At 45.4% G+C, this 27,583-nt stretch overlaps 1 protein-coding gene, 1 long non-coding RNA gene and 1 other non-coding gene across 5 annotated transcripts in view; 2 read left to right on the forward strand and 1 right to left on the reverse strand.

Annotated features, from left to right (window-relative positions):
* NSMCE2 (NSE2 SUMO ligase component of SMC5/6 complex) overlaps positions 1–21,336 on the forward strand; it is a 197,897-nt gene extending 176,561 nt beyond the window's left edge. For all 3 annotated transcript variants that reach the window (XM_081816537.1, XM_081816538.1, XM_081816540.1), the window contains 3 exons: positions 13,149–13,249; positions 13,682–13,788; positions 20,984–21,336. In XM_081816537.1, the coding sequence (XP_081672663.1) occupies positions 13,149–13,249; positions 13,682–13,788; positions 20,984–21,101 (326 nt within the window). In that variant the 3' untranslated portion in view covers positions 21,102–21,336. The remainder of the gene's footprint in view (positions 1–13,148; positions 13,250–13,681; positions 13,789–20,983) is intronic.
* The window catches only part of LOC145720981 (uncharacterized), a 45,374-nt gene that overhangs the window by 13,284 nt on the left and 4,507 nt on the right, over positions 1–27,583 (reverse strand). Inside the window, exon 2 of the long non-coding RNA XR_014144388.1 lies at positions 9,919–10,063. This is a non-coding gene — a long non-coding RNA (uncharacterized LOC145720981). The remainder of the gene's footprint in view (positions 1–9,918; positions 10,064–27,583) is intronic.
* Positions 4,691–4,774, forward strand: TRNAR-UCG (transfer RNA arginine (anticodon UCG)). Its single transcript has one exon. It is a non-coding gene; the product is annotated as a tRNA-Arg (tRNA).

Consider the following 27,583-nt stretch of genomic DNA (forward strand, 5'->3'; position numbering starts at 1 on the left):
CAAAGGAAGAGAATTGTAGTCAGGGCAATGGAAGAGCTGTAAGATAACCTTGTCCTGCGATGTTGGGGGATATGGACCACTCTTTGGTGCTCTCTCACCACTCACCCCCAATCTAGATTAGACCCCCGCTCCTAGCTGGAGAGTGTGGCTTTAAGCCCACAGCATAGTCCTCAGCTCAGAAGGGGAGTTGTTTGAGATCTTTATATTTTTCTGTTGAGTTTGTAAAGCAGGTCCCGAGAGCCTTCATTTCTCCTCTTGTTCTCTTTCCTTACTTCCTTTGTCTTGTCCCTGCTGACCACTCTCTTCTTTTACTCACATTAATGGCATCTTCTGGAGCTTATGAATGGATGTGGACTATACACTGGAGTGCAGAGACTTGACTCCCCCTGGGCTTTGAAAATGAAAACCAAGATCATCCAGTCACCCTGCTTTGTGCTTTCAGAAACTATCTCCTTACCCAAGATGTTTCTGTTACTGCTTTGATGCATTTAGGTTTTTTCCTCTAATGAGGGCAAAGCATTTTATCTCCTCTTCCCGTGTCCTAACGAAATAGACACGAAGAGTGGCAGCCTCCAGGAAATTTAACACCTATCCCTCAATTTATGGCAGAGCCAAGTGGCACCTACATCTGGGCTTGACCCACCCTCCTGAAGTCCACGCCTTACAGAACTCTTCTCTGGGTTGTGCATTGAAACCCTTCTCTGCAAAAGAGCTAGGCAAGGAACAGAACAATTTTTGATCCACCAGGGACCCCTTAAGATTGAACTCCATGTCCCGGGCGCCTGGGTGGCTCAGATGGTTAAGCGTCTGCCTTCGGCTCAGGTCATGATCCCGGAGTCCTGGGATCGAGTCCCGCATCGGGCTCCCCACTCTGCGGGAAGTCTGCTTCTCCCTCTGCCTCTCTCTCTCTCTCTCTCATGAATAAGTAAATAAAATCTTTAAAAAAAAAAAAGATTGAACTCCATGTCCTGACACTGAGCCCCTACCATGCACCATGCACTAGGGATACAGAGATGAACAGAAGCGGTCCCTGGTTTTGAGTTGCGGGAGACCGTGATATAAACAGATAATTACCTATGATGTGTTAAGTGTCCAGGGTGGGGGTGGGGGTGGGGTCCCTGAGTGGGAAGGTTCCCCAAAGGAAGGCATTCACTCTCCTGAGCCGCTCCTCAGTTCTCTGTGTTCCTGTGTGGCTCGGCCTAGACTCATGGACACCACAGGTGCTCTGAATGCTGCTTCTTCCTCCCTCTCCGGCTCCCTCTTGCCACCTGCCCTGCAGTATATGAGCTCTCAGTGAGAGAGAAACTCTGTCCCTCTTGACACTATGGGTGTGGGTAAGGAAAAGGGTAAATGTTCCATGCTAAGCATATCATCAAGTGCTACGAATGTCATGAAGGAGGAAGTTTTAAAAGTGTGATTTCTTCATGTTTACAAAACGAACAAATGACTCAGATCTATTGTACACATTCACAAGAGCTATGTCCTAAGCTGATCCCGATTTTGAAGTCATGTCTTCCTTTGCATGCGGGGAAGGTTTGCAAGAGGGTGGAAAGTGAAGGGCGGCGGGGGTGGGGGGGGTGCGGGGGCGGGATGTGGGGAGAGGAAGGAAGGCTTATGGACCAGGACTTGGTGCTAGGGTATGTAAGTGGAGGTGCCTTTCCTTGGGCTCTGTGGTATTGAAGATTTCCCACATCCCTTAGCTCCTTCCTTCCTGTCTGTCTGCTTCTCCCCCTTTCCTCCCTCCTCCCTCCGTTCCCTACCCCCTCCTCCTCCTTCTCCTTCTTCTTCCTCTTCTTCTTCCTCCCTTTCTCTCCCTCTCTCTTCTTTCCACTTGGCAGGCTTTTTTTTTTTTTTTTTTGGTATGTTTTCTGTTAGACTAACTTCAGACAAGACCCTGCAAACTGAAAACAGATGTCCAGGCCGACCAGAGCGTCTATGGATTCATTACTGTTGGAAGTTTAGGCCTGCCCTGATTGGCTCCGAGCACTCTGCAAGCTGGGGAGCTGAGCTACATTTGGGTGGCTTTGCTGACAGCATCGTTAAGCCTCACTAGATTTGGACCCTCCGGCTCTGACCTTTTTTAAATTTCTTCCATATTGAGTACACTTTGGGGATTGTTCGTTCATTATTTTTTTCTTTTCTTCTGTCTTTTTTTTTTTTTTAACATGACTACATTGTGCCATCATAAAAAACGAATTTTTAAATGTATCAAAAATAAATGTTGGTACTCCTCATCCAATGCAAGTACAAAGGAAAAGTAAGCATATTTAATTATCACCAAGATGCTGTGGCATTTTGTAACAACCCCATCGGGTATGTGATCCAACTCCAGGCCTGGCGTCACTTAGTGTCACAAGAGCTTCCCTTTCTGAGCTTTCTCCCTAAATGGATGCCTTCCGTGGCTCTTCATCTCTTATCCTTGGGGGATACAAATGTCATTGAATTTTGAGAAACTTTATAAAACAAAGTACGATAGTAGCCCCACCTTTATTCTATTATTAAAGCCTCCTGTTCTCTTCAGGTATTTGGTTATTATTGTGTCTGGAGCTCTGAAATGAGAGGCCGGGGGGAAAAGATATGATAGACATGAAATTGCCACGTATTATTGCCTTGTAGGGGAGCAGACAAGTTTGAAATAGTACAAATGTTGTTAGGATCATACAGCTAGAAAATACCAGGGCTTGCAATGGTGTCATAGTCCCTGTGTTACCCAAAACTGAAACTCTGCAGTTTTAAAGTTGAGCAAGTATAAACTCTAAAGTTCCTTTTTTTAATGTTATGATCTCTGGACTTGATTTCATAATTTGTTTCAGTTTGACAAATCAAATAAACAAATCCATCCCGTCCCCATTGCTGTCAGCTCCACATACCTCATACATATTACTTGGTCTCATGAAGAGTGCTAGATATGGAAAGTGAGAGCTAGATAATTATTCTTCAGAAATCTTAGATGTCTTCCCTGATTCCTGTACCATCCGCTCACAGGGACATGAGGGACATTCTTGTGTCATTCTCTTGCAGTCTTTTTTCTGTATCCCATTTTTCAAAATTAATTAATCATACTACATATATAGTTTGAAGCTCATTTTTCCACCGCATGTTATAACATAAGCATTTTCCGACAGTAAAGATCGTTTTCAATAACTATCAGATCTTGTGAGTGGTGATGCCATAGTTCAGGTAAATTTAGTCCGTCAGATAAGGAGATTTCCCCAGTGTTGCTCTGTTATAAGAACTGCTGGACTTGAACATGATTGCATGGACCCTCTGCCCTACCTGGGGAAATTCAGCAAATGCAAGATAATTTTCACGTTTGATGACTGATTGTTATACTTTCCTATGAACATAGATGGCTTGGGGCAGACAGAATCAGAACCAATCATGTGGAATGATTTCTTTCTTGGAATATGACCTCTGTCCTCTTGCATTTTGGTAATTTGCTTTTGCACAGACGTGGAACACAAAATATAGAGTGGCATGACCTAGGCAGTGTCCTATGGCCCCCTTCTGGAAAATTAGTAATTAGATCAAGGACCAGGTTGTCTTATTCCACACTATTTGCCTTCAAAACAGTCTTCTTCACTGTTTTCATCTTACCAATTTCTATATTATAATAGTCAAAGCAATTGTTTCAGCAACCGACCGTTCACTGAACATTTATTAAGTCCTTGCACCTTGCCTGGACTCCCTGAAAATACGAAGATCAATAAGGCAGAGTTCCTTCCCTTAAGGAATTCAGTGTGAGAGGAGGGTAGAGAAGTAAACAGATGATCACCATGTGTACAAAGACACTCGGGAGGCTGAAGGAGGAATCACGTCTGCTTTGGGACTTGACCGAGGAAATACTGACTTTGAAGAGTAGTCAGAGGTTGCGCAGTGAAGGGCTAGCAGAGGTGCAGAAGACCACGGCAAGTGTGGGCAGTCATCAGTTTGGGGTGGATATGCGGGATGGGACTGAGGTGGATGGCAGAAGGAGGCAAAGATGCTCTGGGCCAGCTAATGAAGTCTTGTCACGTTTAGGAGGCCATGGATTTAGAAAGATAACTACCGAGAGTGGGGGGACTAGATTGCAGAGAGGCTGAGGCAGAGAGATGAATGAAGAACTTTTTGTAATATTCTAAATAGGAAATGCCAGGGGCTTGAATTAGGACAGAAGCAGTGAGAACAGAGGGGAAGAGACAGAGTGAAGTTTGTTTAAAGTTTTAAGACAGAGATGGGAAAGGGTATATGAACTAATCGCATGTACCGTCTTGGATGCCTGGATGGGTGGTATTTCCAACCCTCCAAAATAAAGAATACATCAGATGAGCCTGAAAGGGATTTCTCACCTTCTGATCTGTGCTTGCTTCGTACTCTACCATGGATCTGAATAACTAATAAGAGTTGTAGACCCTCCCAGTGCTAGCTAGTCAGGCTTTTCCTATCCTATGGTTTTCTAGTTAATTGCCCAAAACAAAGAAATAGAATGTGTACATTAGGTCCCCTGATTTTGCTTGGTAACCTAGAGAAGATCATTTATAAACCTTATCCTATAAGAAGCACTAAATGCAAGTACAGAGTTTGGGGAGATTTTCAGTATTTATTGGCTTAAAATGGATACTGTATGACCAGATCTTGACGGATTGGTTTTTGCCCCGCTGGTACAATGCACTGGGTTCTGTTATTTTAAAACCTTCATATTTTGTGGGGCGCCTGGGTGGCTTAGTTGGTTAAGCATCTGACTTCGGCTCAGGTCATGATGTCAAGGTCCTGGGATCGAGCCCCACGTCGGGCTCCACACTCAGCAGGGAGTCTGCTTGAGATTCTCTCCCTTTGCTTCCCAACCCCGCTCGTGGGCACTCTCTCGCTCTCTCTCTCAAATAAAATAAAATCTTTTAAAAAAATAAATAAAACCTTCATAGTTTGACATATGCCATATTTTGACTGTATTTAAATAAAAGGAGGCAAATTAACACATGATGTCAGCTGAGGACAAAGGATATGTCCAAAACAAGAGTAGGTAAATTAACAAGTACATGATAATGTGAAGGGGTCCATCTTATTAAAATGTCGGCTCACTTGGAAAAAATAATCTGAAACTGTTCGTTCGGTTTGCTTTCAAGATCTTGGGAGGGTGTGTTGAAAGAGCCATGGAAGTGAAAGCGGACAGCAGATTGAAGATGTCGATAGTGCTGTGTCAGCCAAGTACAAGTGGGCTTGTGCAGGCCTCACTCTGCCCTGGGGCATGGAAGCGCTCATCCCATTTCGAGTCCTGGATTGGACGGTCATGTCGTTTCTCTTGGGGTGATTCCATAGCACGTGATTTTTACTTAATTGAGCATATATGTTGCACACACCCACTCTACGCTAGCTCTGTGGGAATTCTGAATAATAATAATATTAATAATCATAACGGTATTTGCTGATCACCTGCTATTTGCCAGATACCATTCCAAGTTCCAAGAACTTTTCATAGATCAACTCATTGAATCCTCATACAGCTCCGTGAAGTAGGTATGATTATTAGCTCCATTTGACGGCTGAGAAGACTGAAGCAAAGAAAAGATAACTTGCCCAAGAGCACCCTGCTAATAAAGCGATGCAACCAGGATTTGAACCTAGGCGGGCTGTCTCCAGAGCCCACGTTCCTAATTACAGTAGTTCCCACTTCTTACCTCCCAGAAGAATCTGGTTTGGTCATCACTTTCTCCTGGAGGTTCATCTTCGTTCCTCACCCCACCTTCAGAGATCCTCTAGGTTACTTGCATACTTTATTCAAAACACATTATTATGATTACATTAATTGCGCAAAATGTTAGTATTTGTAACTGTCTCTCCTACCAGACCTGATCTTAATCCTCTCCGCATCTGCATCTGGCATTTTTGTGGTGTTTGGCACAGAGCAGATGTTCAATATATGCAGCTTGCGTTGAGTTGGCTTGACTTGAACACACAGTGTTTCTCTTCAAGGAGCTTTTGGCCTACTTGGAAAACCGCTTCTATCTCCATGAAACAACTGAAGAATGAAGAAGTTCAAGCTAAGAATACAGTACAGACAGCAGGTGTTACCGGATTTCAAAGAAGGAGCTTCATTGCAGGGACCGGGTTGGATTGGGTTGGATTGGATAGCTTCTCCAAGTACATAGAATCTGAGAGGAATACAGATTACAGCCAAGGAAAGGAAGAACATTGGTCAGAATGTTGACCTGAGGTGGCTATGAGTGAAATGCTCACTTTGAAGGGGGGGCAGCAGAATTGCTTCAGAAATGTAGGTTGAAAGTACCTTCTCAGGGATACAGATCAGATATGAGCTTCTCAGGCAAACCCTATTCAATCCTGGGAGCTTCTTTGCTGGTATCTTGTATATGCATAATCCTCCCAAGACTACTTTGTATTATATATATAAGATCCTTGTGACTGAGCTCCCTGAGGGCAAGGACTGTTCTTTGCCAACACCAGGCACAGTACCTGGCACATGGTAGTGGTCAAAATAATAATGGCAGTAACAATTTACAATTATATAAGTATGTAACATTGATTATAATAAATATATATTATATGATACATGACATTTACTAGGTCCTTATTATGTTCTAGCCAGTGTTCTGATTGAATTGTATCAATTCAGTCTTTGTTGAATTTTGCCGTCCTGTGAAGGTTATGACATCTTGGAAATCTTTAATTATGTAGACCCTCTCTGGACACGATCTGCATCTTAATTCTGCAAAAGCTGCGCACACACACACGCAGAGTCTGAACCAGAGCCAGAGACTGTTGGAAACTAGGAATCCGTTTGTTCAGTGGCAGGTTGGCCCAACCAAACAGCTAGTGGGCTCAGGACAGGCCACCTGTCTCAGGAAGAAACTGAGAGACAATGCTGGACAATCAGTAGTACAGTGGAGTGGACCACAAAACCACACACACACACACACACACACACACACACTGCTCTTAATTCCAAGCCGAAAGGACTGGGCGTGCTGACGTACTTCTTTTTCTACTTAGAGTCTCAGCCCTAGTTCACAGGTGGGGCCACTCCTAGACCCAGCCGTAGGTTACAGGTTATGGGGCAGGAGAAACAGTCAGGAATTGGCCTAGACCCACATGCAGAAACAGTTTGAAATGCTGTAGCTATCTAGCTGTGTTCTTTTGCCCAATTAGGGAGGCCCCCCAAATCTTCCCTGTGCTGGCTCAGCCTCTCCAAATATGCTGTACTAGAATCGTGCAAGGAAAGTAATCTGGACAGGGCAATAAGCATTTCAAGCAGGCAGGAAATATTTGTAAAGTATTTTCTTCATATGCTACTAACGTTCAAGAGAAAAGTACTTTTAGAAAAATGTTCAGGGTTAATTGAAAAAGCACACAGTAATCAACTTTTATTCCCAGTTGGCATAAAGCTGTCTTACTGGTAGCCAAATTTGGGATGCCTGAAGACAGACAAATGACTAATGCTAGGGCTGTGTGTGGCCAGGACCAAATGTATTTTCTGACCACAAGACCATGTCTGGACTCTCCTTTATAATTACCACACAGCCTACTATAATTGTAAAACTTATATTTACTTCCTGCCTTTGACATGTAATTCAGGGTCCAAGGCTGCACCCCAAGCTGGAGTGAAGTAGTCTCTGCTATTTGCTTAAAAGCTATAAAAATCATCATTGTGCGAGGATGTGTGTGTGTGTGTGTGTGTGTGTGTGTGTGTGTATGTGTTGCCACTTCTATTAAATATGTTAAGTACATCCTGGTGAAAAATATGCCCACCCTTGCCTTGTCAGATGAAGCGCTTTACTAATCAGATGTTTATTGAACTACTCCTACACGCCAAGGACATTTAGACTCTAGGAAACACCAGTGAGCAAGACAACAAAGTCCCTGCTTTCCGGGAAGAGAATGGGGGGAGGGGAAAGGAGGAAGGGAGGGAGATAGGCGAAAACAGCGTTTATGGATTTGTGCCTTGTGAAGTCACAACCCAGTAATGTGCGAGAGCATGCCTGGGTGGCCTCTTTTAGCTTGGGACATCAGAGAAGGCCTCTCCAGAGAGAGAACACTAAAATGAACATTTTAAAAGGACAAGAAGGAGTAGGAAAAGCAAAGATCTGCAGGAAGAACATTCCAGTCAGGTTAGTGTAAAGGCCCAAAGACAGGAAAGAGTGGCGTGTTCCAGAAACAGAGAAAAGACCAGTGTGAGTCCAGCATGGTGGGTGAGAGGGAGACTGGTCGGGGAGGTTGGCTGTGAGCGCCACTGCAGGAAGCGAGTGTGGGAGCATTACGACCCTTTTCAAAGCAGAGATTCTAGGTAGGAGGCTACTGCAGAGGTCTGGGCAGGAGGCCGTAGTTGTTTGGACTGGGATATAGTAGAAATCGAGAGAAGGGGCTAGATTTACTTGATTTAGACTTCGGGAATATAGTTTAGAACCAGTCAACAGAACTTGCCAGTAAGGCTCGATGTGGGGAACGAAGGAAAATGAAGTAATTAAGAATAATTCCAAAAGTCTTGGCTTGAGCGATTAGAAGGATGATGGCTGACTGGGGACGACTGAAGGCAGAGCCGTTTAGCTCTTCATTGTCCGTCATAACTGACTGATGATGAACCCACATCTTGGGGTTCAATAGATGCCCTCTCTACCCCCTAACTTTACATCCCAGGGGAATATTCATAGACTTCTGGAATTCTTTGTGCACTTGGTTACTACTTCAAGCATTTCCGTGGTTTCTCTTTCCTCTTCACGTTCATTTTATGACATCCGAAGCAATCATGTCCAAGTTACTCACTCACACCCTGACACATCCCTTATGGGTACCTCTCTAACATTAAGTCCTGTCTGCACTTCCGCCGTCTGCACGTGGCTTGGGTACCCTCCCTCCCAGGCAGGGACAGAAGGAGGGGATTTGAGATTTGCCCACCAGATCACAAGTTGACAGCCGACACGTACTTCTAACAACATACCCTGTGTGTGTACGTGGAACGCAATATGACTAATTTTCTTGCTTTTCACTTTATAATAAGGAAAAGTGTGATCTCTTTAATAATGATTAAATTGATTTAATCCACTTATTTATTTATTTATTTATTATTTATTATAATATCGCTATTTCCTACTGTTGCCTTAAAAATATTGTGAGGCTTAAGTTTTCTGGCCTATACCAGAGGGTACTTTGCGAGGATTAAATGTGATAATATATTTAAAGTGCTCAGTACAGTGGCTACGATGTAGAAGACGGTAAACTTGAGGTGCTGTTATTAATAAAATAATAATCTGGGGGAGGAAAGGGTGGCTCCCAGAACCTACACACTGGTTTTAGGCTTCAAATTAAGCAGGCCAAGAAAACAGAGCCGTGCGCTGATTTACTAAATCCCTGCCTACCTTTGAACAAAATCTATAATGTCTTTAGATTTCAGATTTCTCAGGTGTTTGAGAGAATTAGGGTAGATAATTTCAGCTTTAAAACTTATGTGGTGCGTCTGGGTGGCTCAGTCGTTAAGCGTCTGCCTTCGGCTCAGGTCACATTCCCAGGATCCTGGGATTGAGCCCCGCATCGGGCTCCCTGCTCAGCAGGAAGCCTGCTTCTCCCTCTCCCACTCCCCCTGCTTGTGTTCCCTCTCTCGCTGTGTCTCTCTCTGTCAGATACATAAATACAATCTTAAAAAAATAAAAAATAAATAAAACTTACATGGTTCTAGTAGATGATCTATATTTTTCTCTCCAGTCTTCCTTTACCAAGCTTATCAAAAAGTCTTATCTTTGGATCAACTAAATGAGTGTGACTGATATTTACTGCCAGATGTGACCTTCTGTTAGCACATCAGAGATCCCAACATTAATATCACTTTCTATAAATATCGATTTCAGGTGAGGAAATGTTCTATCTCAAGAGAGGTTTAGCTATTGAGGATCTTTCTCTTTTTAGACTCCCGGTCCGTGAACTATTATTACTCACTGTTGGCATTCTTCCTCCGTCTTACTTTTGTTACCTTCTTTCATGATCACGGATGTTGATAGCCACCTACAGTTTCTGAGTTCTCCACTCAGCCTTCCTTAGTGGTCGCCATTGCATTCGAACTGTGCTTTGCTTCTTCCTCTACCTTTTACATTTAAAAATAGAAAATAAAAAACAAACCCACAGCCTTTCCCATTGGCAGAACTCTGTTATTCATCTAACAGAGTTTCTGGTGACTTCTACAGTATCACATCTACAGTCAGAAAAATGCCATTAGGGAAAAAAATAATCTGCCATCAGCTCAGAAGAAGCTGTGTAAGAAATGGACAAAGAGGGACCTGAATTTTGACTACCAAACACACAATCAGAAGTTGGCAATAGCCGCCCACAGGAGGAGGTTTTAGAAAGTGAATTAAAGAGACAGAACGCTCTTAGCTCTGCTCCTTGACTTTGCTCCTTGTCCACCTTTCCTGAGCCCTTGTGAGCAACCACTGGGTTGATGAAGGACTCCTCTAGGAGTCTAATTCTTCGCTCTGTGAATACGAAAGACGGGTCCTGGGACGCACAAAAACCCTTCATAGGTCCCATCCCACATCACAGCAAACATACCTCCACATTAAATATACTTTTATTGCCAACAGAATTTTTTGAAAATATCTTCATAGTTTTGCTTTGGACATAGGTTGGTTACAAGTAACTTATAATTGGCTATTTATTCATCAGCAATTATCTTAGCATACCTGGGAATTATTAAGTTCAAACCTAAATCCAGCCTACATATTGCTTCCAAATGAAATATTTTTGATTACCAAGTCAGCAGTTTTTTTAAAGATTTTATTTATTTATTTGAGAGAGAGAGAGCACAAGTTGGCTGGTGTGGGGGTGGGGGTGGGGCAGAGGGAAAGGGAGAAGCAGACTCCCCGCTGAGCGGAGAGCCCGGGATCATGACCTGAGCTGAAGGCAGACCCTTAACCAACTGAGCCACCCAGGCGCCCCCCAAGTCAGCAATTAATGAAGTTAATCTAACATTACATTTTGTCAACCTTTTTCATTTATTAATCCAGTTTTGTGGTTCTCCTGTTCTGAAGCCAACAAATGATTTTCAAGGGCTCAGACATTTTTACAGGTCCTTGAAAAGCTAGAAGGCACAGTACCTGAGTGGCCAATGGTTAAAAATGCCCTGCCTGGGAAGTCCTGTGCTCTGAGGTCTCCACTCCTGCCTTCTTCAAGGAATGAGAGCTGCTTTGAGGGACATTTCTCTAGGAAAACACAAGAAGCTGACATGTAGTCTGTAAAACAAGGTGAAACCCCTACAAAAACAGAGTAGCTAGGGGCAGAATCCCTGGTGCCAGCCATTAGTTCACTGGGTGACCTTGAACGAGCGTTCTGTGGCTCTTTTCCTGCCCCCAGTGGTACTTTTCTGGACAGGCATTCCATCTGGCCAAGGTGGGAGGCCCGGGCCGTCAGTTTTAGGAACAGAACGGTGTGCAGGACCATCTGAACCTGAGACAAGGGTTCTCCCTCCCACATTAAAAACAAAGCAATTATTATCATTGATGTTATTTTGCCAGAATGAAAGAAGGAAGGGGAGAGAAAAGGCAGTAAGGACAGGAAAGGGGGGGCCAGGGGAGAAAGAGGAAGGAAGACACTGTCAACACTTACATTTAAAAAGCTATCGATCTTTGATGTCTGTGCAAAATGATGTCTCCCTGCTCCAGAAAGAAAGGCTTTCACATGAGATACTTAGTCTCATTATCCCATTCAGAAGCCATCCATCATCCGTTTGCTCTCAGTAAGGAGCAAGTGTGATGAAATGAAAAGAACATAAATTTCAGAATCACATAGGCTCTCCAAAGGCAGCCTTACCATGCATGTGCTCAGCAGTTCTCAAAGTGTGGGCCAGGGACCCTAGGGTTCTCCCAAGGCCTTTGCGGGTACCCACGAGGTCCAAATTATCTTCATAATAATACTAAGATGTCACTTGTCTTTTTCACTCTCTCTTTCCATAAGTGTATTTTTCCAGAGGCTACATGACATGACATCACAACAGATTGAATGCATAGACAGATACCGGAATCCCACTATCTTCTTATTTATTTAAAGATTTTATTTATTTATGTATTTAGAGAGAGAGAGTGGGGGGAGGGGCAGAGGGAGAGAGAGAATCTCAAGCAGACTCCCTGCTGAGCACAGAGCCCAATGCAGGGCTTGATCTCACGACCCTGAGATCACGACCCAAGCCGAAATCAAGAGTCAGACGCTCAACCCACTGAGCCACCCAGGTGCCCCTCAAAATCCAACTATCTTCTATTAAGCAAAACAGTAAAGATATTTTCAAAAATGTAAAAACAATGCCACTCTTGTCTCAAACTCTTTTATTGTTGTTCTGGAAAATATAATTACTTTTAGTTTTGAAAATATCATTTATGTTAACATGCAGTGGAGTTTTTTTTTTTTTTTAAGTTTTATTAACTTAAGTAATCTCTACACCCAACGTGGGGCTTGAACTCACAACCCTGAGATCAAGAGTCACATACTCTACCGACTGAGCCAGCCAGATGCCCCAGGAGTTGTGGTTTTTTTAAATGAATTGATAAATGCATATTTTTAAAATCCCTAGTCTTAATGTCTGCTGTGGCAAATATTGGTAACTATAACTCCAAATAAGTTTTTTGGGGTCCTCAGTAATATCAAAAAGTATAAAAGTATTCTAAGACCAAAAAGTTTGAGAACCCCTGAGCTAGCTAATAGTAGTTACCCTTTATTGAATGTTTCCTTGTGCTAGGGGCTTTGCAAAGCATGCTACATTTTTCATCTCTTTTAATCTTTGCAACAAAGCTAGAAAGTAGAGGCTTTACGAAAAAGATCTTACTAGCCCAAGGTCTCCCAGCTGGAAGTGAAAGAGATAACCAGGCCCTTCTGACTCCAAAGCCACACTCTTGATTACTGGACAGTACTCCCTCCCAAATTAATACTTTGAAAAAGGTATCCCACTGCTCTGAGTCTGTTTCCTTATCAAAAATGGGCAGAATCCTACCTACCCTGCAGGATTCTCTTAAGAGCAGAAGAGTTAACGGGCATCCAAGTGCCTAGCAAGGTTGCCTACCACCCAACAGACCCTGAGAAACCATTAACCTCCTGCCTTCCTTCCATTCCTTCCCTCCATTCCCTCCTGTCCTTGGCACAGTGTTAGACCAACGTGGCTCAGCGACTTCCCTTTTCCCCTCTAGATGGTCTTCAAGCCGACAGAGAGGCTGATGGAACAGAAGGAGTTGATGAAGATATGATTGTGACCCAAAGTCAGACCAACTTCATCTGCCCCATTACACAGGTACTGTCTCCTTCTTCCTTCCCAGAAAGACAAAGCAATTCACTTCATAGAGGCACAAGACTCATGTTTGCTTTCTAACTTGATTTCACATCTCGGGTGAGGAGGGAGGAAAGGAAAGTGATGAGGTCCAGGAGGCTATGGGGGAGGTTCCCCGGGCTGGCAAGACTTTTCAGTCAACCGTGCCCTGAGGGATCGAGGAGGAAATTCTTGGCCCACGAGCCAGCTGACATTGGTGCCACGGTCTCCCTGCATTTTCCTCTGTGGCCATCTGCCCCAACAATGATCTACGATCAATGAGCCACGAGACTGCGAGGTTGAGCACGGGAAGCCCCCAGATGAGGAAAAAACAGTTCTAAGTAATTGGTGACTTGGAGAAGTTACTGGAAGTGGATCATTATCATTCCTGAAAGCTGAATGTCTCCTTGATTGCAGGTGGAAATGAAGAAGCCGGTGAAAAATAAAGTGTGTGGCCACACCTATGAGGAGGAAGCCATTGTGCGCATGATTGAGTCCAAGCACAAGCGGAAGAAAAAGGCCTGGTGAGTCGGCGCCGGAAGGGAAGTGAGCCTTCCCAGTGGCGGTCAGTCAGAGGTGGTGTGCCCACGCTAGACAAAAAGACACTTCCATGTCCCCCCCTAAAGCCCACCCACCTCCCTCTTGGTGTAAGCACGGAAGCCGGCTTTCTGGAAAAACAATACACGACGGAAAAATGAGTAGTCTGCTCAGGAAGAAGCTGAAGCAACTTTAGCCACACCTTCGAAACAGGAGAAAAAGGAATTGGGTGCAAGTTTCATCATTAATTAATAGGAATGTTCATGAAATTGTGCTATAGCCTGAGAAAAGATTAAGGGGAACTATGATACTAAGAGATTTCTTTTTCCCCTTCTGTATGTACTCACACAAGAAGGAATGGCAAATTCTTTTGCATCCTGCGATACAGGTAACTTGGTTAAAACGTTCCGAGATAAGATTTGTATCCAGAGGTCTTGATCGAGATTGAATTGTCAGGGAAAACCTTTCATATCTTTAATTATTTAAATAACTTTCTGAAAGGTTCAAGTAAATTTGTGAATCACTTCAGTGAGAAAAAAAATTTTTTTAATTGAAATGTTTGGAAAATCTTCCTTTTACCTGTATTTTATATGTATTTCCACCCCCTGCCCACCCCCTACCCACGCATTCCTACCCCTCTGGCACACAACCTTGGAGGACCGTGGCTCCATTCCTGTGATAACATGGAATCCTGGGTTGGCTAGACTCACTATAATTCAGTTTGGCATTTCTCGTGCTCTTATCACAGATTTGACGTAGGAATGGAATTGCAGGTGTGACCAGTTCTCAATGGACTTCTGATAACAGTCACTTTGATGTGTGGCTCGCTTCTCCATCACCCAGAAATTTGCTGGTCCAGACCCAGAATTGGAATTCCCCAGCACTCCTCCTGTGGGCGTGGACTTAGAGATAGGGTATTTGAGACTCTAGATATCTTGATGGTCATTCAGTCAAGTCATTTACCCTCTTTGTCCCCGAAGAATGCCCTCATGACTGCAAAATTAAGAGTGTTGAGTACATTTGTATCTGTTTTGAGTCCCAGCTTAGAATTGAGATGTTGTATTTCCCTAGTGAACCTTCCATTTTCCCTGTGAATATAATTTCCTTTGTTTCTGGACTTCTGAGCCTTCTCTTTCTACTGACTTTTTTCTGTGTTCATTCTCTGAAAAAAAACCTTTTAATTTGCGAAAATGATAATTGCTGAGAATAGATATTCCCAGATAGTTCTGTTTCACAACTCTTACTTTCTTAAAGTTTATGATATTCTCCCAGAGTCAGATTTGGAAAGAGCAGGCACTGAGAACAAAGCACATTTCTCACAAGTCCCAGGATGGGGATGGTGACTTCAAGAACAGGCTCACGTGTAAAAGGATCTTCCTAATTACATGTTCCACTTTCTAATGTCCTTTGGCTTTTTTGAATTGTATGTGCTAGTTGGAATTACACGAATAACATTTGTCATTTAGAAAAATGTCTTTTTCCTGTCATGCTTCTATAACATGAGCGCAGATTCTGCAAACTGCAGATTCTCATAGCTTGATAATAACAATTAAGTCCAAGTGGAAGAAGTGTGGGAGGTTCAGAGAGAATGTAGTATTTTTCCTGGGCCTTGAAAAAAAATGAGAAGGATTTCAGAGAATGATGAAGAAGAGTCCTTCTGGCTAACAGGCTCGCCCCATTCAGAGTCTGTTCTACTTGGTGGTCAGAAGGTACGGTCGTGATTACTCTTTGTGAGAGGGAGAAAAAAGGGTGCTCTGGACAAGAACTGTAGAACAGTAAGGAGAGCGGTGTCAAGATTCATTATAGAGATGTTAAATGTCATGATTTCTTTGGTTTCCTCATCTATAAATTGATGATAATGATTGTAATTGCCTCCCGGGTATGTTTGAAATTTGAATACGATCTATGTGAAGTACTTTCAAGTCCTTGGCCCATGGTAAGACTCAGTAAACGGTACCCTTACCCCCCACCGCCACTCTCATTCTTGCCGCCATTATTCTGTAGGCATGAGACAACACTGCAGGGTTTTGAGGGAATCAGGTAAGTCAAGCTGGAGGTTAGGAAGTTACTCTAAGACAATTCAAGAGATGGATAAACAAGGCATGAGGTGACAGCATCAGTGAGAATGTGTTTGCAGGGGATTAAGTTACTGACGATGGGGGCCTCATTGAGGCAACAGTCTGAGGCAGAAGGGAATGAGAATGGGGCCCATGCTGGGGGCACAGCTAGCAGGATTTGGCAACTGAGAGTTGAAGGGAGGAAGAAGGAGTGAGGGTATTTCCAGAAGGGTAGCGGGCTCGTTAGCCAACAGAGAGGGCAGGAGTGACAAACACATTTAGGAAGGATTGTGAGAGGCGCAGCTTGGGGTCCTAGCAACATAGCCATTTGGAAGTGTCCCGGAGGCCCAGAAAATGTGAGGTGTTGAACCCGGGAGAGAGCTCTGAGCTCAAGACGTCACTGAGAGGTAATGGCTGGAGGAGGCAAACCCACTCACCTGCCGCCCAGGGGCAGCTCTGGGCGGCAGGTGAAAGCCGGCTGAGAACCACCAAGGACAGGACCGTGGCCTGGCTCCAGGCAGCATGGGGCCCGCGGCCAGCCCTGCTCTGCTCACCGCCTCACCCTCAGCACCCGTGGACCCTCAGAAAGGCATTGCACGCATTAAAAGAGAAGGCAGTCAGAGGAAGAAGACCCCAGGGAAGCCGTCTGAGGCGTAGCCCGACGAGACAGGAAGAAGGAGGGGAGGCGCGTGTCCCAGGAGCAGCGGGGCTGTGGGCAGAGTCCTGGAGACAGGCTGCACTTGGCAGCAGATTACACCTCAGGGCCTCTTCATCAGCTACTCCAGAGCTTCCTGACTGAGCATGAAGCAGTGTCATTTCCCATGATGCATGTGAGCCCAAGGAGCAGTTCTGGGTCCCCTTTGTTTAAAAATGTCTGTGACGCATCCAATTTGAGAAATCTTAGTCCTTCCTCCTAGATGACTCTAACGTTACATTTTGTCAGACTGGAAATCCAGGTACGTTGTATGACTGGGCACTGACTGGAATCGTCCTGGCCATGCTTTGGTGTCTGCGAAGATCTCTCTCCCCTGGCTTGAGTCAGGATAGAATTGTGGAGACTTCGGCCCTCACTAAATACAGTAGTTAAAACAATTTCCTGAATAACGGCCGTGCGTTATCTCCCTAACAGAGCTGCCTTATGATTGCCCCAGTAATAAGATATTTCCAGTGTTCCACAGTCATGTCGTTCCTTTTTCGCTGAGGAACAGGAACTGTGTTTAACCAACAGTCCCATTGAACAGCACGTGCAGTACAATGAAGTTGAGTAGGGATGTGTCGTTGAAGAGCGGAGCGCTGGTGTTGCGCTCACTGTCCCTAGTTCACTCTTGGCCAACGGGCCATTTCGCCTCTCAGAGCCCCCATGTCTTCATCTGCAGAGGAGAAAGAATAACAGCATCTCCCAGGATCTTAGGATTACAGAAACGGTGGGGAAATTCCAGTCTAGGCCTGGACCAGCACATTTCTTGGCAGTGGAGAAGCAAACCACTTAAGCGAAAGCTCCTTTGGAACTCCAGAACGCAGTAGGGTTAGAAAGGTCGAGACTGTCAGTGTTGTTATTACTTACCTCACTGCTTAGTGACACGTTATTTTAGACTCAGAGGAGGGAGGACAGAGTTACTCGGTGTATTTAGGTATGATGGGAACCCATCCCACTCAGACTTCCAGAGGTATCCGTAGACCTCCTCCCAGAGCTGGATTGGACCTTGGAATTCTTGGGACCCAGATCCGGGAGCTCACAGGACTCCGAATCTTGTACTTTAGAGCTGACACTGAGGCCAAGGTTCCCCGCAGCCTTCTGGGACCCCTGAGACCTGGGCTCTCTTTGTTCAGTAGACACTTCCATGCTTGCTCGATGCTCTGATGGAATGTTCTGCCCTGTCAGTGACCCGAGTTGAGGACCCAGTCTCTCCTTCGAGGCCTGTAGGTCTGACTCCTGCACAGCGATGACTCGAGAGCTTAGGATTGGGTGTTGCCACACCTAACTTGCTCACCAGGACGTCCTGGGGATTAGTGCACTAAGGCTTATATAGAGCGTTATTTCTCCGGAGGAGGAGTGCCCTGATTCAGTATCATGTCATTACGGCCTTGCCTTACCCTTTGTAGCTGAAGAACTTGTGTTTGTTTATTTGAGATAGGCTGAGAAACAAGGTTCTCCCTCCTCTCCCGAATCAACCTCTCCTCCAGGAAGTCTTCCCTGAACCGTCACTCAGGCTGGGCAGAGCGCGCCTCATCAGGCTACCATGGCAGCCTTGCATCGTAGCTCGCCCATGTGCCACCAGCACCCTCGGTGGGCTGCCTCCTCTCCACAGGCTTCTTGGGAGCAGAAGCTGCGGACTAGAGTCAGGGCCTCAACCCTTGTCGCACATTGCCCTCCTTATTTCTCCTGGCGACCCCACGTTCTATGTCATCTTCATGGCAGAAGAAACTAAGGCACGAGAATTAAAGCCACTTGCCCGGAGGGTCACAGCCAAGAGGCTTGAGCCCACGTCTCTTTCACTCTTGAGCGTGCGTTTGTGTCAAGAGGCCGTCAGCTCCCCTTGGGAGGGCTTTTGGGTGAATGCCTCTGTCCCCCAGAGTTGATCCCTTAGGTGAGGTCAGACTTCTTTGTTCGGGATGCACATCACCCTGGGCTCCATCCCATTGTCCCATTGTGAGGAATGAGCCTGCAGTGTGTGGTTGATCCCATCAGACATGCTCAGAGTCCTCTCATGCACCGACAGGGCGGCTGATGTCACCAGGAAGTCCTCCCCACCTCAGTCCCCACTTCCCCCTCTACGCTTATTCACCATCTGGCCGTCGGGGCTAAAGACTTGGTACTCGGGAGTGGGGAGGACCCCAGGCCGGCCGTCACAGTGCATGTTCACCAAGTGACAAGTATGAAGTGAGGGTGACCCCAGCACATGTCATCCCAGGGACCTACTTTGAGGTGCATTTCTGCGTCACAGAAGTTGAAGTGATGAAAAAATGCCCTTTCTAAAGTCTTGAAAGTGTCCGTATCCTTCTCATAATCACAGCTATTTACTTTCACAGTTAAAGAAACAATTCACTTTGAGAAACCAGTGTAGGACATGTCTCAAGCGCCTCCAGGCCTTACGCCAACACAGAGCCAGATGGGCAGAAGGATGCATAGTTGGGCAGACCACCTGATCCTCTTTCCCATGAGGGCCTTTTTACAGTCACATTTTAATACACGTCCCTGCCCTGTGGGGCACATTTCATGATTTTAAAAATAAATATTGTTAGCACGCATATTATCTATTACATTGATTAATGCCTTTCTTATATAAAGATGCCTTGGTCCAGAAAGAACAGCCAAGAAGATGGTTCTCCTTCATGTTGAACAGTTGGGCTTCCTACCACTGGACAAATCAGAGTTCCCATGATCAGCTTTCTTCCGCTTCTGGTTTCTATCTTTTGTCTTGTATTTATTACTTTTGATCTTGTCTTATAGCTGTTATTTTTTGTCTTAATATACCTGTGCTTTTCGGAGAGTTGTCTCAGATCACTGGGCCGGAGCTCTGTGTGGGCAGGAGTCTAAATTTGTATTGCACAGTTGGGTGCTTAGAACCCAGCACAGAGCTGGTCAAGTGCGTGCACAAATGCGTGCATGTATGCATTGGATATATGCACGATACAGAGAGATCAGCCACTTTAAAATGTATCGGAAGAATGATGGTCAGAGATGCTAGTCTTAGGAGATAGTGAAGGGGACGTGGGGTAATATTGAGCACCGTGTTGCCTGTAGCCCTGGGAAATAGGAATTCTGCCGCCACTTCAAATCTGAGGGCATAGAGGCTCAGGAAGGGAACATTTGTTGCCTGTGGTCTCGTAAGGAGCAAGTAGGTGTTGGCCATATTCAGAACCAGGTCACCTTAACTCCAGACACTGGGCACTCTACCCTACCCAAGTCTGCTTCATGCTGAGAGGAAATCAGGTGACTTCCTCCGGCCCGCTGCCTTCAGAGGGGGCCACATCTAAACAGAGCCGCAGCTTTAAGTACCTCCCCCCCTTCCATGGGTGACTCACACACTGATTTCTTCAGCCACAGTTTTCCCCTGAGTCTCTGCCAGCCCACGCAGTCTCTCCACCGGGAGGACGGGTGGGCATTTCGGAGGGAACATAGACCACCTGGGACTCCTGACTCCATCCCCCTTGCTCCCCGTAGAGATAAAGGGTACCCCCAATGAGCCCATCGGCTGGGGGCCAACCCTGATGAAGCTCAGCCCTTCTCTTCCCTTACACTGTGCCTCTGACCCCACAGCAAGTCCTAGAGGTTCTGTTTCCACCCTGAAGCCGACCACCGCCTGCAGCCCCGGCCATGCAGCCCCCTGCCCCGCACCGTGGCGGGGCTCTCCTACTCTTCTGCATTCAGCAGCCAGAGCCGGGGTTCCTAAACATAAACCAAATCGCATCCCTCCCCTATCTCAAACCCTCCAGGGTGTTCTCTTCATATTTAAAATATAATCCAGGGGCGCCTGGCTGGTTCCATCGGAGGAGTGTGCGACTCCTGGTCTCAGGGTCGTGAGTTCGAGCCCCACATCGGGTGTGTGGAGACTACTTAAATAAATAAACTTTAAAAAAAATTTTAATAATAAAATAAAATCCAAAGCCCACCTGACCCTCTCCAAATGCCCTCCGTCTCTCCCCGGGCATCTCAGCCACACTGACCTTGCTCTTTTACTCCAGGCCACCAAGCTTCTGCCTTCTCGGCTCCTGCCTTTGCCAGGGCCACACGCAGCACTTGTTCTAGATAAGATCTCAGTAAGGCTTGCCCTGACTCCAGCTAGAGAAGTCTCACCCCACACTCTGTCCCTTGACCCTGCTTCTTTGTCTTCAGAGCACTTAATGCGAGTGAACTCACAGCACACACTCTCTGGTGACTTAGTGATGATCTCTGTCCCTCACTGGAAGGTGAAGTGGGCCCTGTTTGACCCCTGCCTGTGCTCTCGGCCCTGGGCAGGGACAGGCTCAGGTAGGCCCTCAGTGAATAAATGAGTCAGGGCACATCGGTCGCGATTTCTAGAACATTCTCCTTGTGGCTAAAATGTCTTCATGTAAATACTTGTATGTGAGAAGAGTTTAGGCCGAAGGCATCCAACTTAAGTGATTTTCTTCTACTTGACAGTTGCCCCAAAATTGGCTGTAGCCACACGGATGTGAGAATGTCTGATCTCATCCAGGATGAAGCACTCAGAAGGGCCATTGAGAGCCACAACAAGAAGAAAAATCGTCCACCCGAGTAGGAAAAGCACACCTCCCTGCAGGGATGTCCGCAGCCTACCTCCTACCCCAGCCCCCTGGAGACAGCAGTGTTTCTCAGAGCACCTCGACTGGCTGCATAGCATACTTTGTTGGGGTAAAACTTGAAGGTTTTAAGTGTAATTGGAAGCCTTTTTCTATGTCACACCAAAAATCCAAGCATATGATATTGTTTATTTTTGAGTGTTCTATAATTTTAAATAAAACTTTGATTATCTGCAGCGTGTCCTGTCTGTGCACCTCCCAAGGTATAAATTGTTCCAGTGGTGTGGGCGTGGTGGTGCCAGGCCCTCCTACTTCTAATATTTCAGGCTGTTTTTTCTTGTGGTTGTAACCAAACAATGTCTTTCGAAGGATATTTAACAGGGAAACATGGAGAAAGACCCCCATGGCAAGCATTGTCTAGCAGCATCATAAACGAGAGCATGAGGTTATAAAGCAGAGCCAGCTTACTGACCTGTATTTACTTTGTGTATCGACAGTTCCCAATGGGTAAATGCTTCTGTTTGTCATCCTGACTGACCGGCAGAGAATGCCCCGGTGAACAGGCTTATCAGTGCAATGAAACTGGGTGCCCCTAATGGAAATTTTGCTACGGCCCTCCGAGAGCCTGAAGTATCTTTAGAAACAACCACATCCTGACTATCTCCACCTAGCTCGGTGGCTCTCTGCAAGTGGCTTCAGGCCCTTGGGCCTTGGGGTCTTCAACCATGACATAAAGATGTTGAGCAAGATGTTCTCTCATGTCCCTTCAGCCCCAAACGTCTGTGGACTTCGGACCAGCCAGGTCTTTACGTTGAACATCTTTGATTATATTCTGTGTCAAGAGTGCTCATCTATTCAATAGTCTCCATAGCAACCTTTTATCAACTAGAATATTCAATTAAACCAGACAAAGCATACCCTGCCTACCCTAGGAAACCAAGAATAGCTAACAGGGGCTAATATTTATTGAGCACTTACTGTGTACCAGGTGCTAGTCCCAGTGCTTTACATATATATGTTCACTCCTGTGATCTTCACTGTCTGCTGAGAAAGGTACAACTTTTTTTTTTTTTTAGATTTTATTTATTTATTTGAGAGAGAGCACAAGCAGGGTGAGGGGCAGAGGGAGAAGCAGGCTCTCCGCTGAGCAGGGAGCCTGACGCAGAACTCGATCCCAGGACCCTGGGATCATGACCTGAGCCGAAGGCAGATGCTTAACCGACTGAGCCACCCAGGTGCCCGAAAGGTACAATTATTATTCTCACTTTGCAGATAAGTAAAATGAGGCACAGAGAGGTGAAGTAACCTGTGGAAAGTCACAGAGCTCATAAATGGCTGAGCTGGGACAGGACCTCAGGTAGCCTGGTCCCAGAGTCTGAATTCTTAAACCTATACTCTCCTCCTCCCTATTGGTTTATTTAGATCTAGAAATATACTCAAAAGTTCACATTTAAAAAGTGAAGCTTCTGTAAATAAACAAAAGAAGTTCATTAAAATGTAGGAAATAACTGGAGTTGACATTTACTAGGGAGTGAAGGCCATGAAATAATACATATTTGGTATTTAAAAGCATAGTCTAGGGGCACCTGGGTGGCTCAGTCGGTTAAGCACCCGACTCTCGATCTCAGCTCAGGTCATGATCTCTCAGGGTTGTGGGATGGAGCCCTGTGTCAGGCTCCCTGCCAAGCAGGGAGTCTGCTTCTCCCTCTCCCTCTGCCCCTTCCCACTGCCCTCTCCCCGCCTCTCTCTCTCAAATAAATAAATAAATCTTAAAAAAAAAAGCATGGTCTAAAATGGCAGAGTTAATTTTGAAAACATTTCGTGGAATTCAGAAATGAGGGTGACATTCAGTTGTCTACAAGCAAAGTCAATTTGAATTTCTTAAGATGCTTCATCTGAATCAGACTTCCTGAGGAAATGATTATGTTTCAGCCAGAACAAACATACTTTTAATGGAATGTGGTTCTTTTGTGAAATACTTTGTTTCCTAAACAGATAGCGGCAAGCATGAAATACTTACCCAAGATTTGATTTGTGTTTTCCCCCACTCTTGGTGTGGACACCAATATCAATCAGAAAAGCGCAAAATGACACCATTCCACTGGGGCAAAGGTACAGTGTTTGTATCCTGTGAAGTTTTTTCCTTCGTTTAGTCTTCAGAAGCTATGTTTCATGAATTTGTCTAGCCAATTAAAGCCGTGGAGGTTTTATATAGAATTTCTTTGAAAATTTGCCGTTTGGTTGTCATTATCAGTCTGGCATATTTGTTAAATTTCTGTTACACGAGTTTTCCCAAAAAGTGAAGCCTTTTCTTCAAATGAAGTTGTATTGCGTGTTGAAAGGGGGGCAGCTCTAGTCCAAGAGGAGTTTCCATGCCCTTGTGCCCAGGGCAGCCCCGGAGTCCTGAGATTACACAAGGCCCCGGGAGGGACATTTGAAAGCCCTACCAGACTATAGCGAACTCAATTTTTTTTTCCAGATATGACCGATTTAAGACTTGGACAATTGTACCCACGTGGCATTTTTTTTTGTTTTTAATGCCAGTTCCTTTCAAGAACTTCCAATTAAGTTTAAAACACTCCCACAGGCTCCAAAAGATAAGAGAATTTATCTGTCGCCTTATACAGAGCTTCAAACATGGAGCGTCCAGCTTCGAGCGGCTCCTGCAGGGAGTGCTCCTTTCCCCTGAAGACTCCCGGACTGAAGTTTTGTGTGAGGACAGAAATAAATCACAGGACGGGCCGGCTCCAAGGCCACTGTGAACTGATCTCTGGCTACACAGTAGGCTTCGGCCTAAGTGCCTCAAATGTATCACCTAAGTTCATCCTCCCTGCAAGCCTAGGAGGCCGTTGTTAACCACCCCCATTTTACAGATGGGAAAACCAAGGCTCAGAGTCATGGAGTCCTTTGTCCAAGGTCACTCGCCTGTACGGGGTAGAGCCCGTACTGGAACAGAATGGTGAGTGCAGAGGCAGCCCTCTGACCCACTAGGCTCTTGGCCCCGGGGCCGCAGAGGGCACATAAACCATCAAAGCTGCACTTCGATCCCATCTTTATTGCCATCGCTGAGACCACCATTTCCCTGGCTTGCAGACTTCTGTCCTCCCTTCCCTAGTTCCCTCTGCAAACACCCCGCCCAGTCCAAGCGCTCCCTCCTTGCTTCACGCGTAGACTGTTCTCTGACCGCTCATCTTCCCCCTTGCCCTATTACTAACCTACTAGAAAACCCATGGGGTCATCTTACATCCTACCCAAAAACGTTCCTGTTCTAAGGAAAGACGTTCAGGCCTGGCACTCAGGATTCTGCCACAGAGCAGCCCCACTCCCGTGACGGGATAGCCCCTGGGCTCCCCAGCGCTCCGGCCCTCCCCTTCTTTCAATGGCAGGGGAATTTTCCTGGCTGGCTCCTAGCGGCCACCTTGGCTGAGAGTCACTCCATCCCACCAGGCCCTAGAGTTTTCGGGTGAACTAAAAGAGTTGGACTTGTCCCCAAGGTTTCCGCAAACTCTACGATTCTGTGTCTTGTGTTCAATGAATCGGTCCTGAGGGAAGTGTCAGCCCTTTTGAAGGAAAACAGGCTGACAGCGAAATCAGTATAAATTTGAACCAAATGTATACGTCGCCTCGTCAACTAGTCATCCAACAAATACTTTTTAAGGCCCACTTTTTGCCATGGTTTGCGTTAGTCTCCTTGGATACAAAAATCGCCCCTCCGGAAGGCTTACTGTCCAGTTGGGGCTGACAGATACTTGAAAAACAAATTCCACAAAAAGTTATGTGAGTGCCACGTGTAGGGGACAGTGGCACAGAGAAAGGGAATACAGGAAAATTCGTGAGTAACCCCCAACTGTGTTTTAGGAAATCAGGTAACAAGATTCAAAACAAGAAGTCTGCGGAACCTGATTGGGAGAATAGGGAGTGAATCACGAGGGTTTTATTGGAAACTCGTGACGTTTGGGAGATCTGCCTACCAGCTTGTGTCGGACTCAGGGGAAAGGACTAACCTCTGACGAGAAGTCAGTTAAACCAGCAGAACAGGACCCCTCACACCATGCTTAGGGAAAGGCTAACTGGTGCGGCCACTTTGAAAAGTTTGGCTTTTGAGAAAGGGGTTAAATATAGAAGTTACTGCACAACCCAGCAAATCTACTCCTAGGTATCTACCCAAGAGAAGTCAAAACATGTTTCCACAAAGACTTGTGTATGAAGTAGCAAGACTTTTAAGAGCAAAAATGTGGAAGCCATCCAAATGTCCAGCTGGGGAGTGGATGAACAAAACTGGGACTCCGTACAGTGGGCTATTACCTGGGGGTCAGAAGGAATGAGGTACTTACGAACTTGCACCATGACATGGCTGAACATCATGCCAAGTGAAAGAAGCCTGTCACAAAGAGCATAGAGTGTCTGAATTAACTTCATTACATGAGATGTCCAGAAGAAACAAATCCATAGGGACAGAACGTCGATTAGTGGTGGCCTGGGGCCAGTGGGGGTGGAAACGGGGAGTAACTCGCACAAGGGAATCGCTTTGGAGTGTAGTACGTGTTCTAAAACCAGATTGCACAACTCTGGATTTACGAGAAGTCCCTGAATTCAACACTTCAAACAGGCGAATCTTATGGTGTATTAAATGATACAAACGAGCTGAGTGAGGATTGCTTTACACAACAGGGAGGAGAGAGCCTTTCTTCATGGTCATGGTCACGGTCAGATAGAGCCCTAAATTCAAACGGTGATCAAACCTCTATCAATATTCTCAGAAGTGTTTTTGATGCTTAATCTTAAAGATGAGAGTGAAATAAGAATTCTCTTCAAGCCTCAATCCCTAATCACAGGATTAGAAGTAGCAGGTACTGAAGAAGTGTTAAGGGGCGCCTGGCGGGCTCGGTTAGTAGTGCAACCCTTGAAATCAGGGTGGTGAGTTCAAGCCCCACAGCGGGTGTGGAGCCTACATGCAACAATTTTAAAAATAAAGAACCGTTCAGGGCTCATGAGAGGATAAGATTAAATAATGACCAATAGCTCTAACGAACTTAAGTTTACTTATTTCTATTTCTTTATGTCCCAATTGTATATGCATTTTATAGGCAGTGATCCCTAATAGTAACCAATAGTTCTAATTAACTACTCTTTGTTGTTGTTGTTAAGTATAATGGGGTGAAAATTCTGGCCATTTCTTTTCTCTGTTCATCCTGCTATTGGGAAGGAAGACATTCAGTCCCTAAAGACGACCATTCAGCGGACGGCAGAACGACCCAATATAACAATGTCATAAACATTTATGACCACAGAAAGGAACATTTAGTGGGGACTTTTTTTAATGAACAAATACAGAATTGGCCTTAAAACAAAAACAAAAAGAAAAAGCAAGATACAACTATGAAAGGAAGCAACCCAAGGACCACCCTTCATCATAAACAGAATACAAACCAGAAGTGGAGTGCTGTTAAGAAGGGAGTCAGCATGCTGCTGGAATATTCAGGAAAGTTGTCATTCACAGTCCAGGGAACTCGGCCATCAGGCTCCACGGGGCCGGGAGCTGAGCTTCTAGGCTACTTATGGTCACCACGGTTCACGAAGAATGTGGAGACTCTGATTAGCCCAGAGAACAGCAACAACAAGGCTAAGAATGATGAAACACGGATGCTATGCTGAAAGGAATTGGAATGTTTTTGGCACAGAGAAAAAAAACTGAACCTTCTGTTTTGTACAAAACATGGGAACTCTGTGAGGAAGATGCTACAAGGCAATTGGCAGTAAGTGCCACAGGAGGGCCAATTAGAGGATCTTCGATACTCGGAAGAAAAATTACTATTAGTGTCTAAGCGCCAGGCTCCCCTCTGGGAAACCATGGGCCCCCAGGGGACTATGGTTAAAATTCAGAAGGTTTATGAATTCGTATGGGGGAAATAAAAATTACATCTTTACTTTTACTAATCTCTAATTGGAATTTAGCATTTCCTACAATTATAAATGTAGGCAACAGGGGCACCTGGGTGGCTCAGTCGTTAAGCGTCTGCCTTCGGCTCAGGTCATGGTCCCGGGGTCCTGGGATCGAGCCCTGTGTTGGGCTCCCTGCTGAGCAGGGAGCCTGCTTCTCCCTCTCCCTCTGCCTGCCGCTCTCCCTGCTTATACTCTAATAAAAAAAAATGCATTTTAAAAAGAGGTGGGGGGGCGCCTGGGTGGCTCAGTCGTTGGGTGTCTGCCTTCGGCTCAGGTCATGATCCCAGGGTCGTGGGATCGAGCCCCGCGTCGGGCTCTCTGCTCAGCGGGAAGCCTGCTTCTCCCTCTCCCACTCTCCCTGCTTGTGTTCCCTCTCTCGCTGTGTCTCTCTCTGTCAAATAAATAAATAAAAATCTTTAAAAAAATTTTTAAAAAGGTAGGCAACAGACTACAGTCGAATTAGCAATACCTGCAACTTTGTCATCCGTAAAAATGATAAATATTTTCGTGTTGCAATCCTGTTGCTGTAAAGATAAAT

This window comes from Leptonychotes weddellii, chromosome 4 (genome assembly GCF_054177405.1).
Source record: "Leptonychotes weddellii isolate Sample4059 chromosome 4, ASM5417740v2, whole genome shotgun sequence".
In the NCBI taxonomy this organism is placed as follows: domain Eukaryota; kingdom Metazoa; phylum Chordata; class Mammalia; order Carnivora; family Phocidae; genus Leptonychotes; species Leptonychotes weddellii.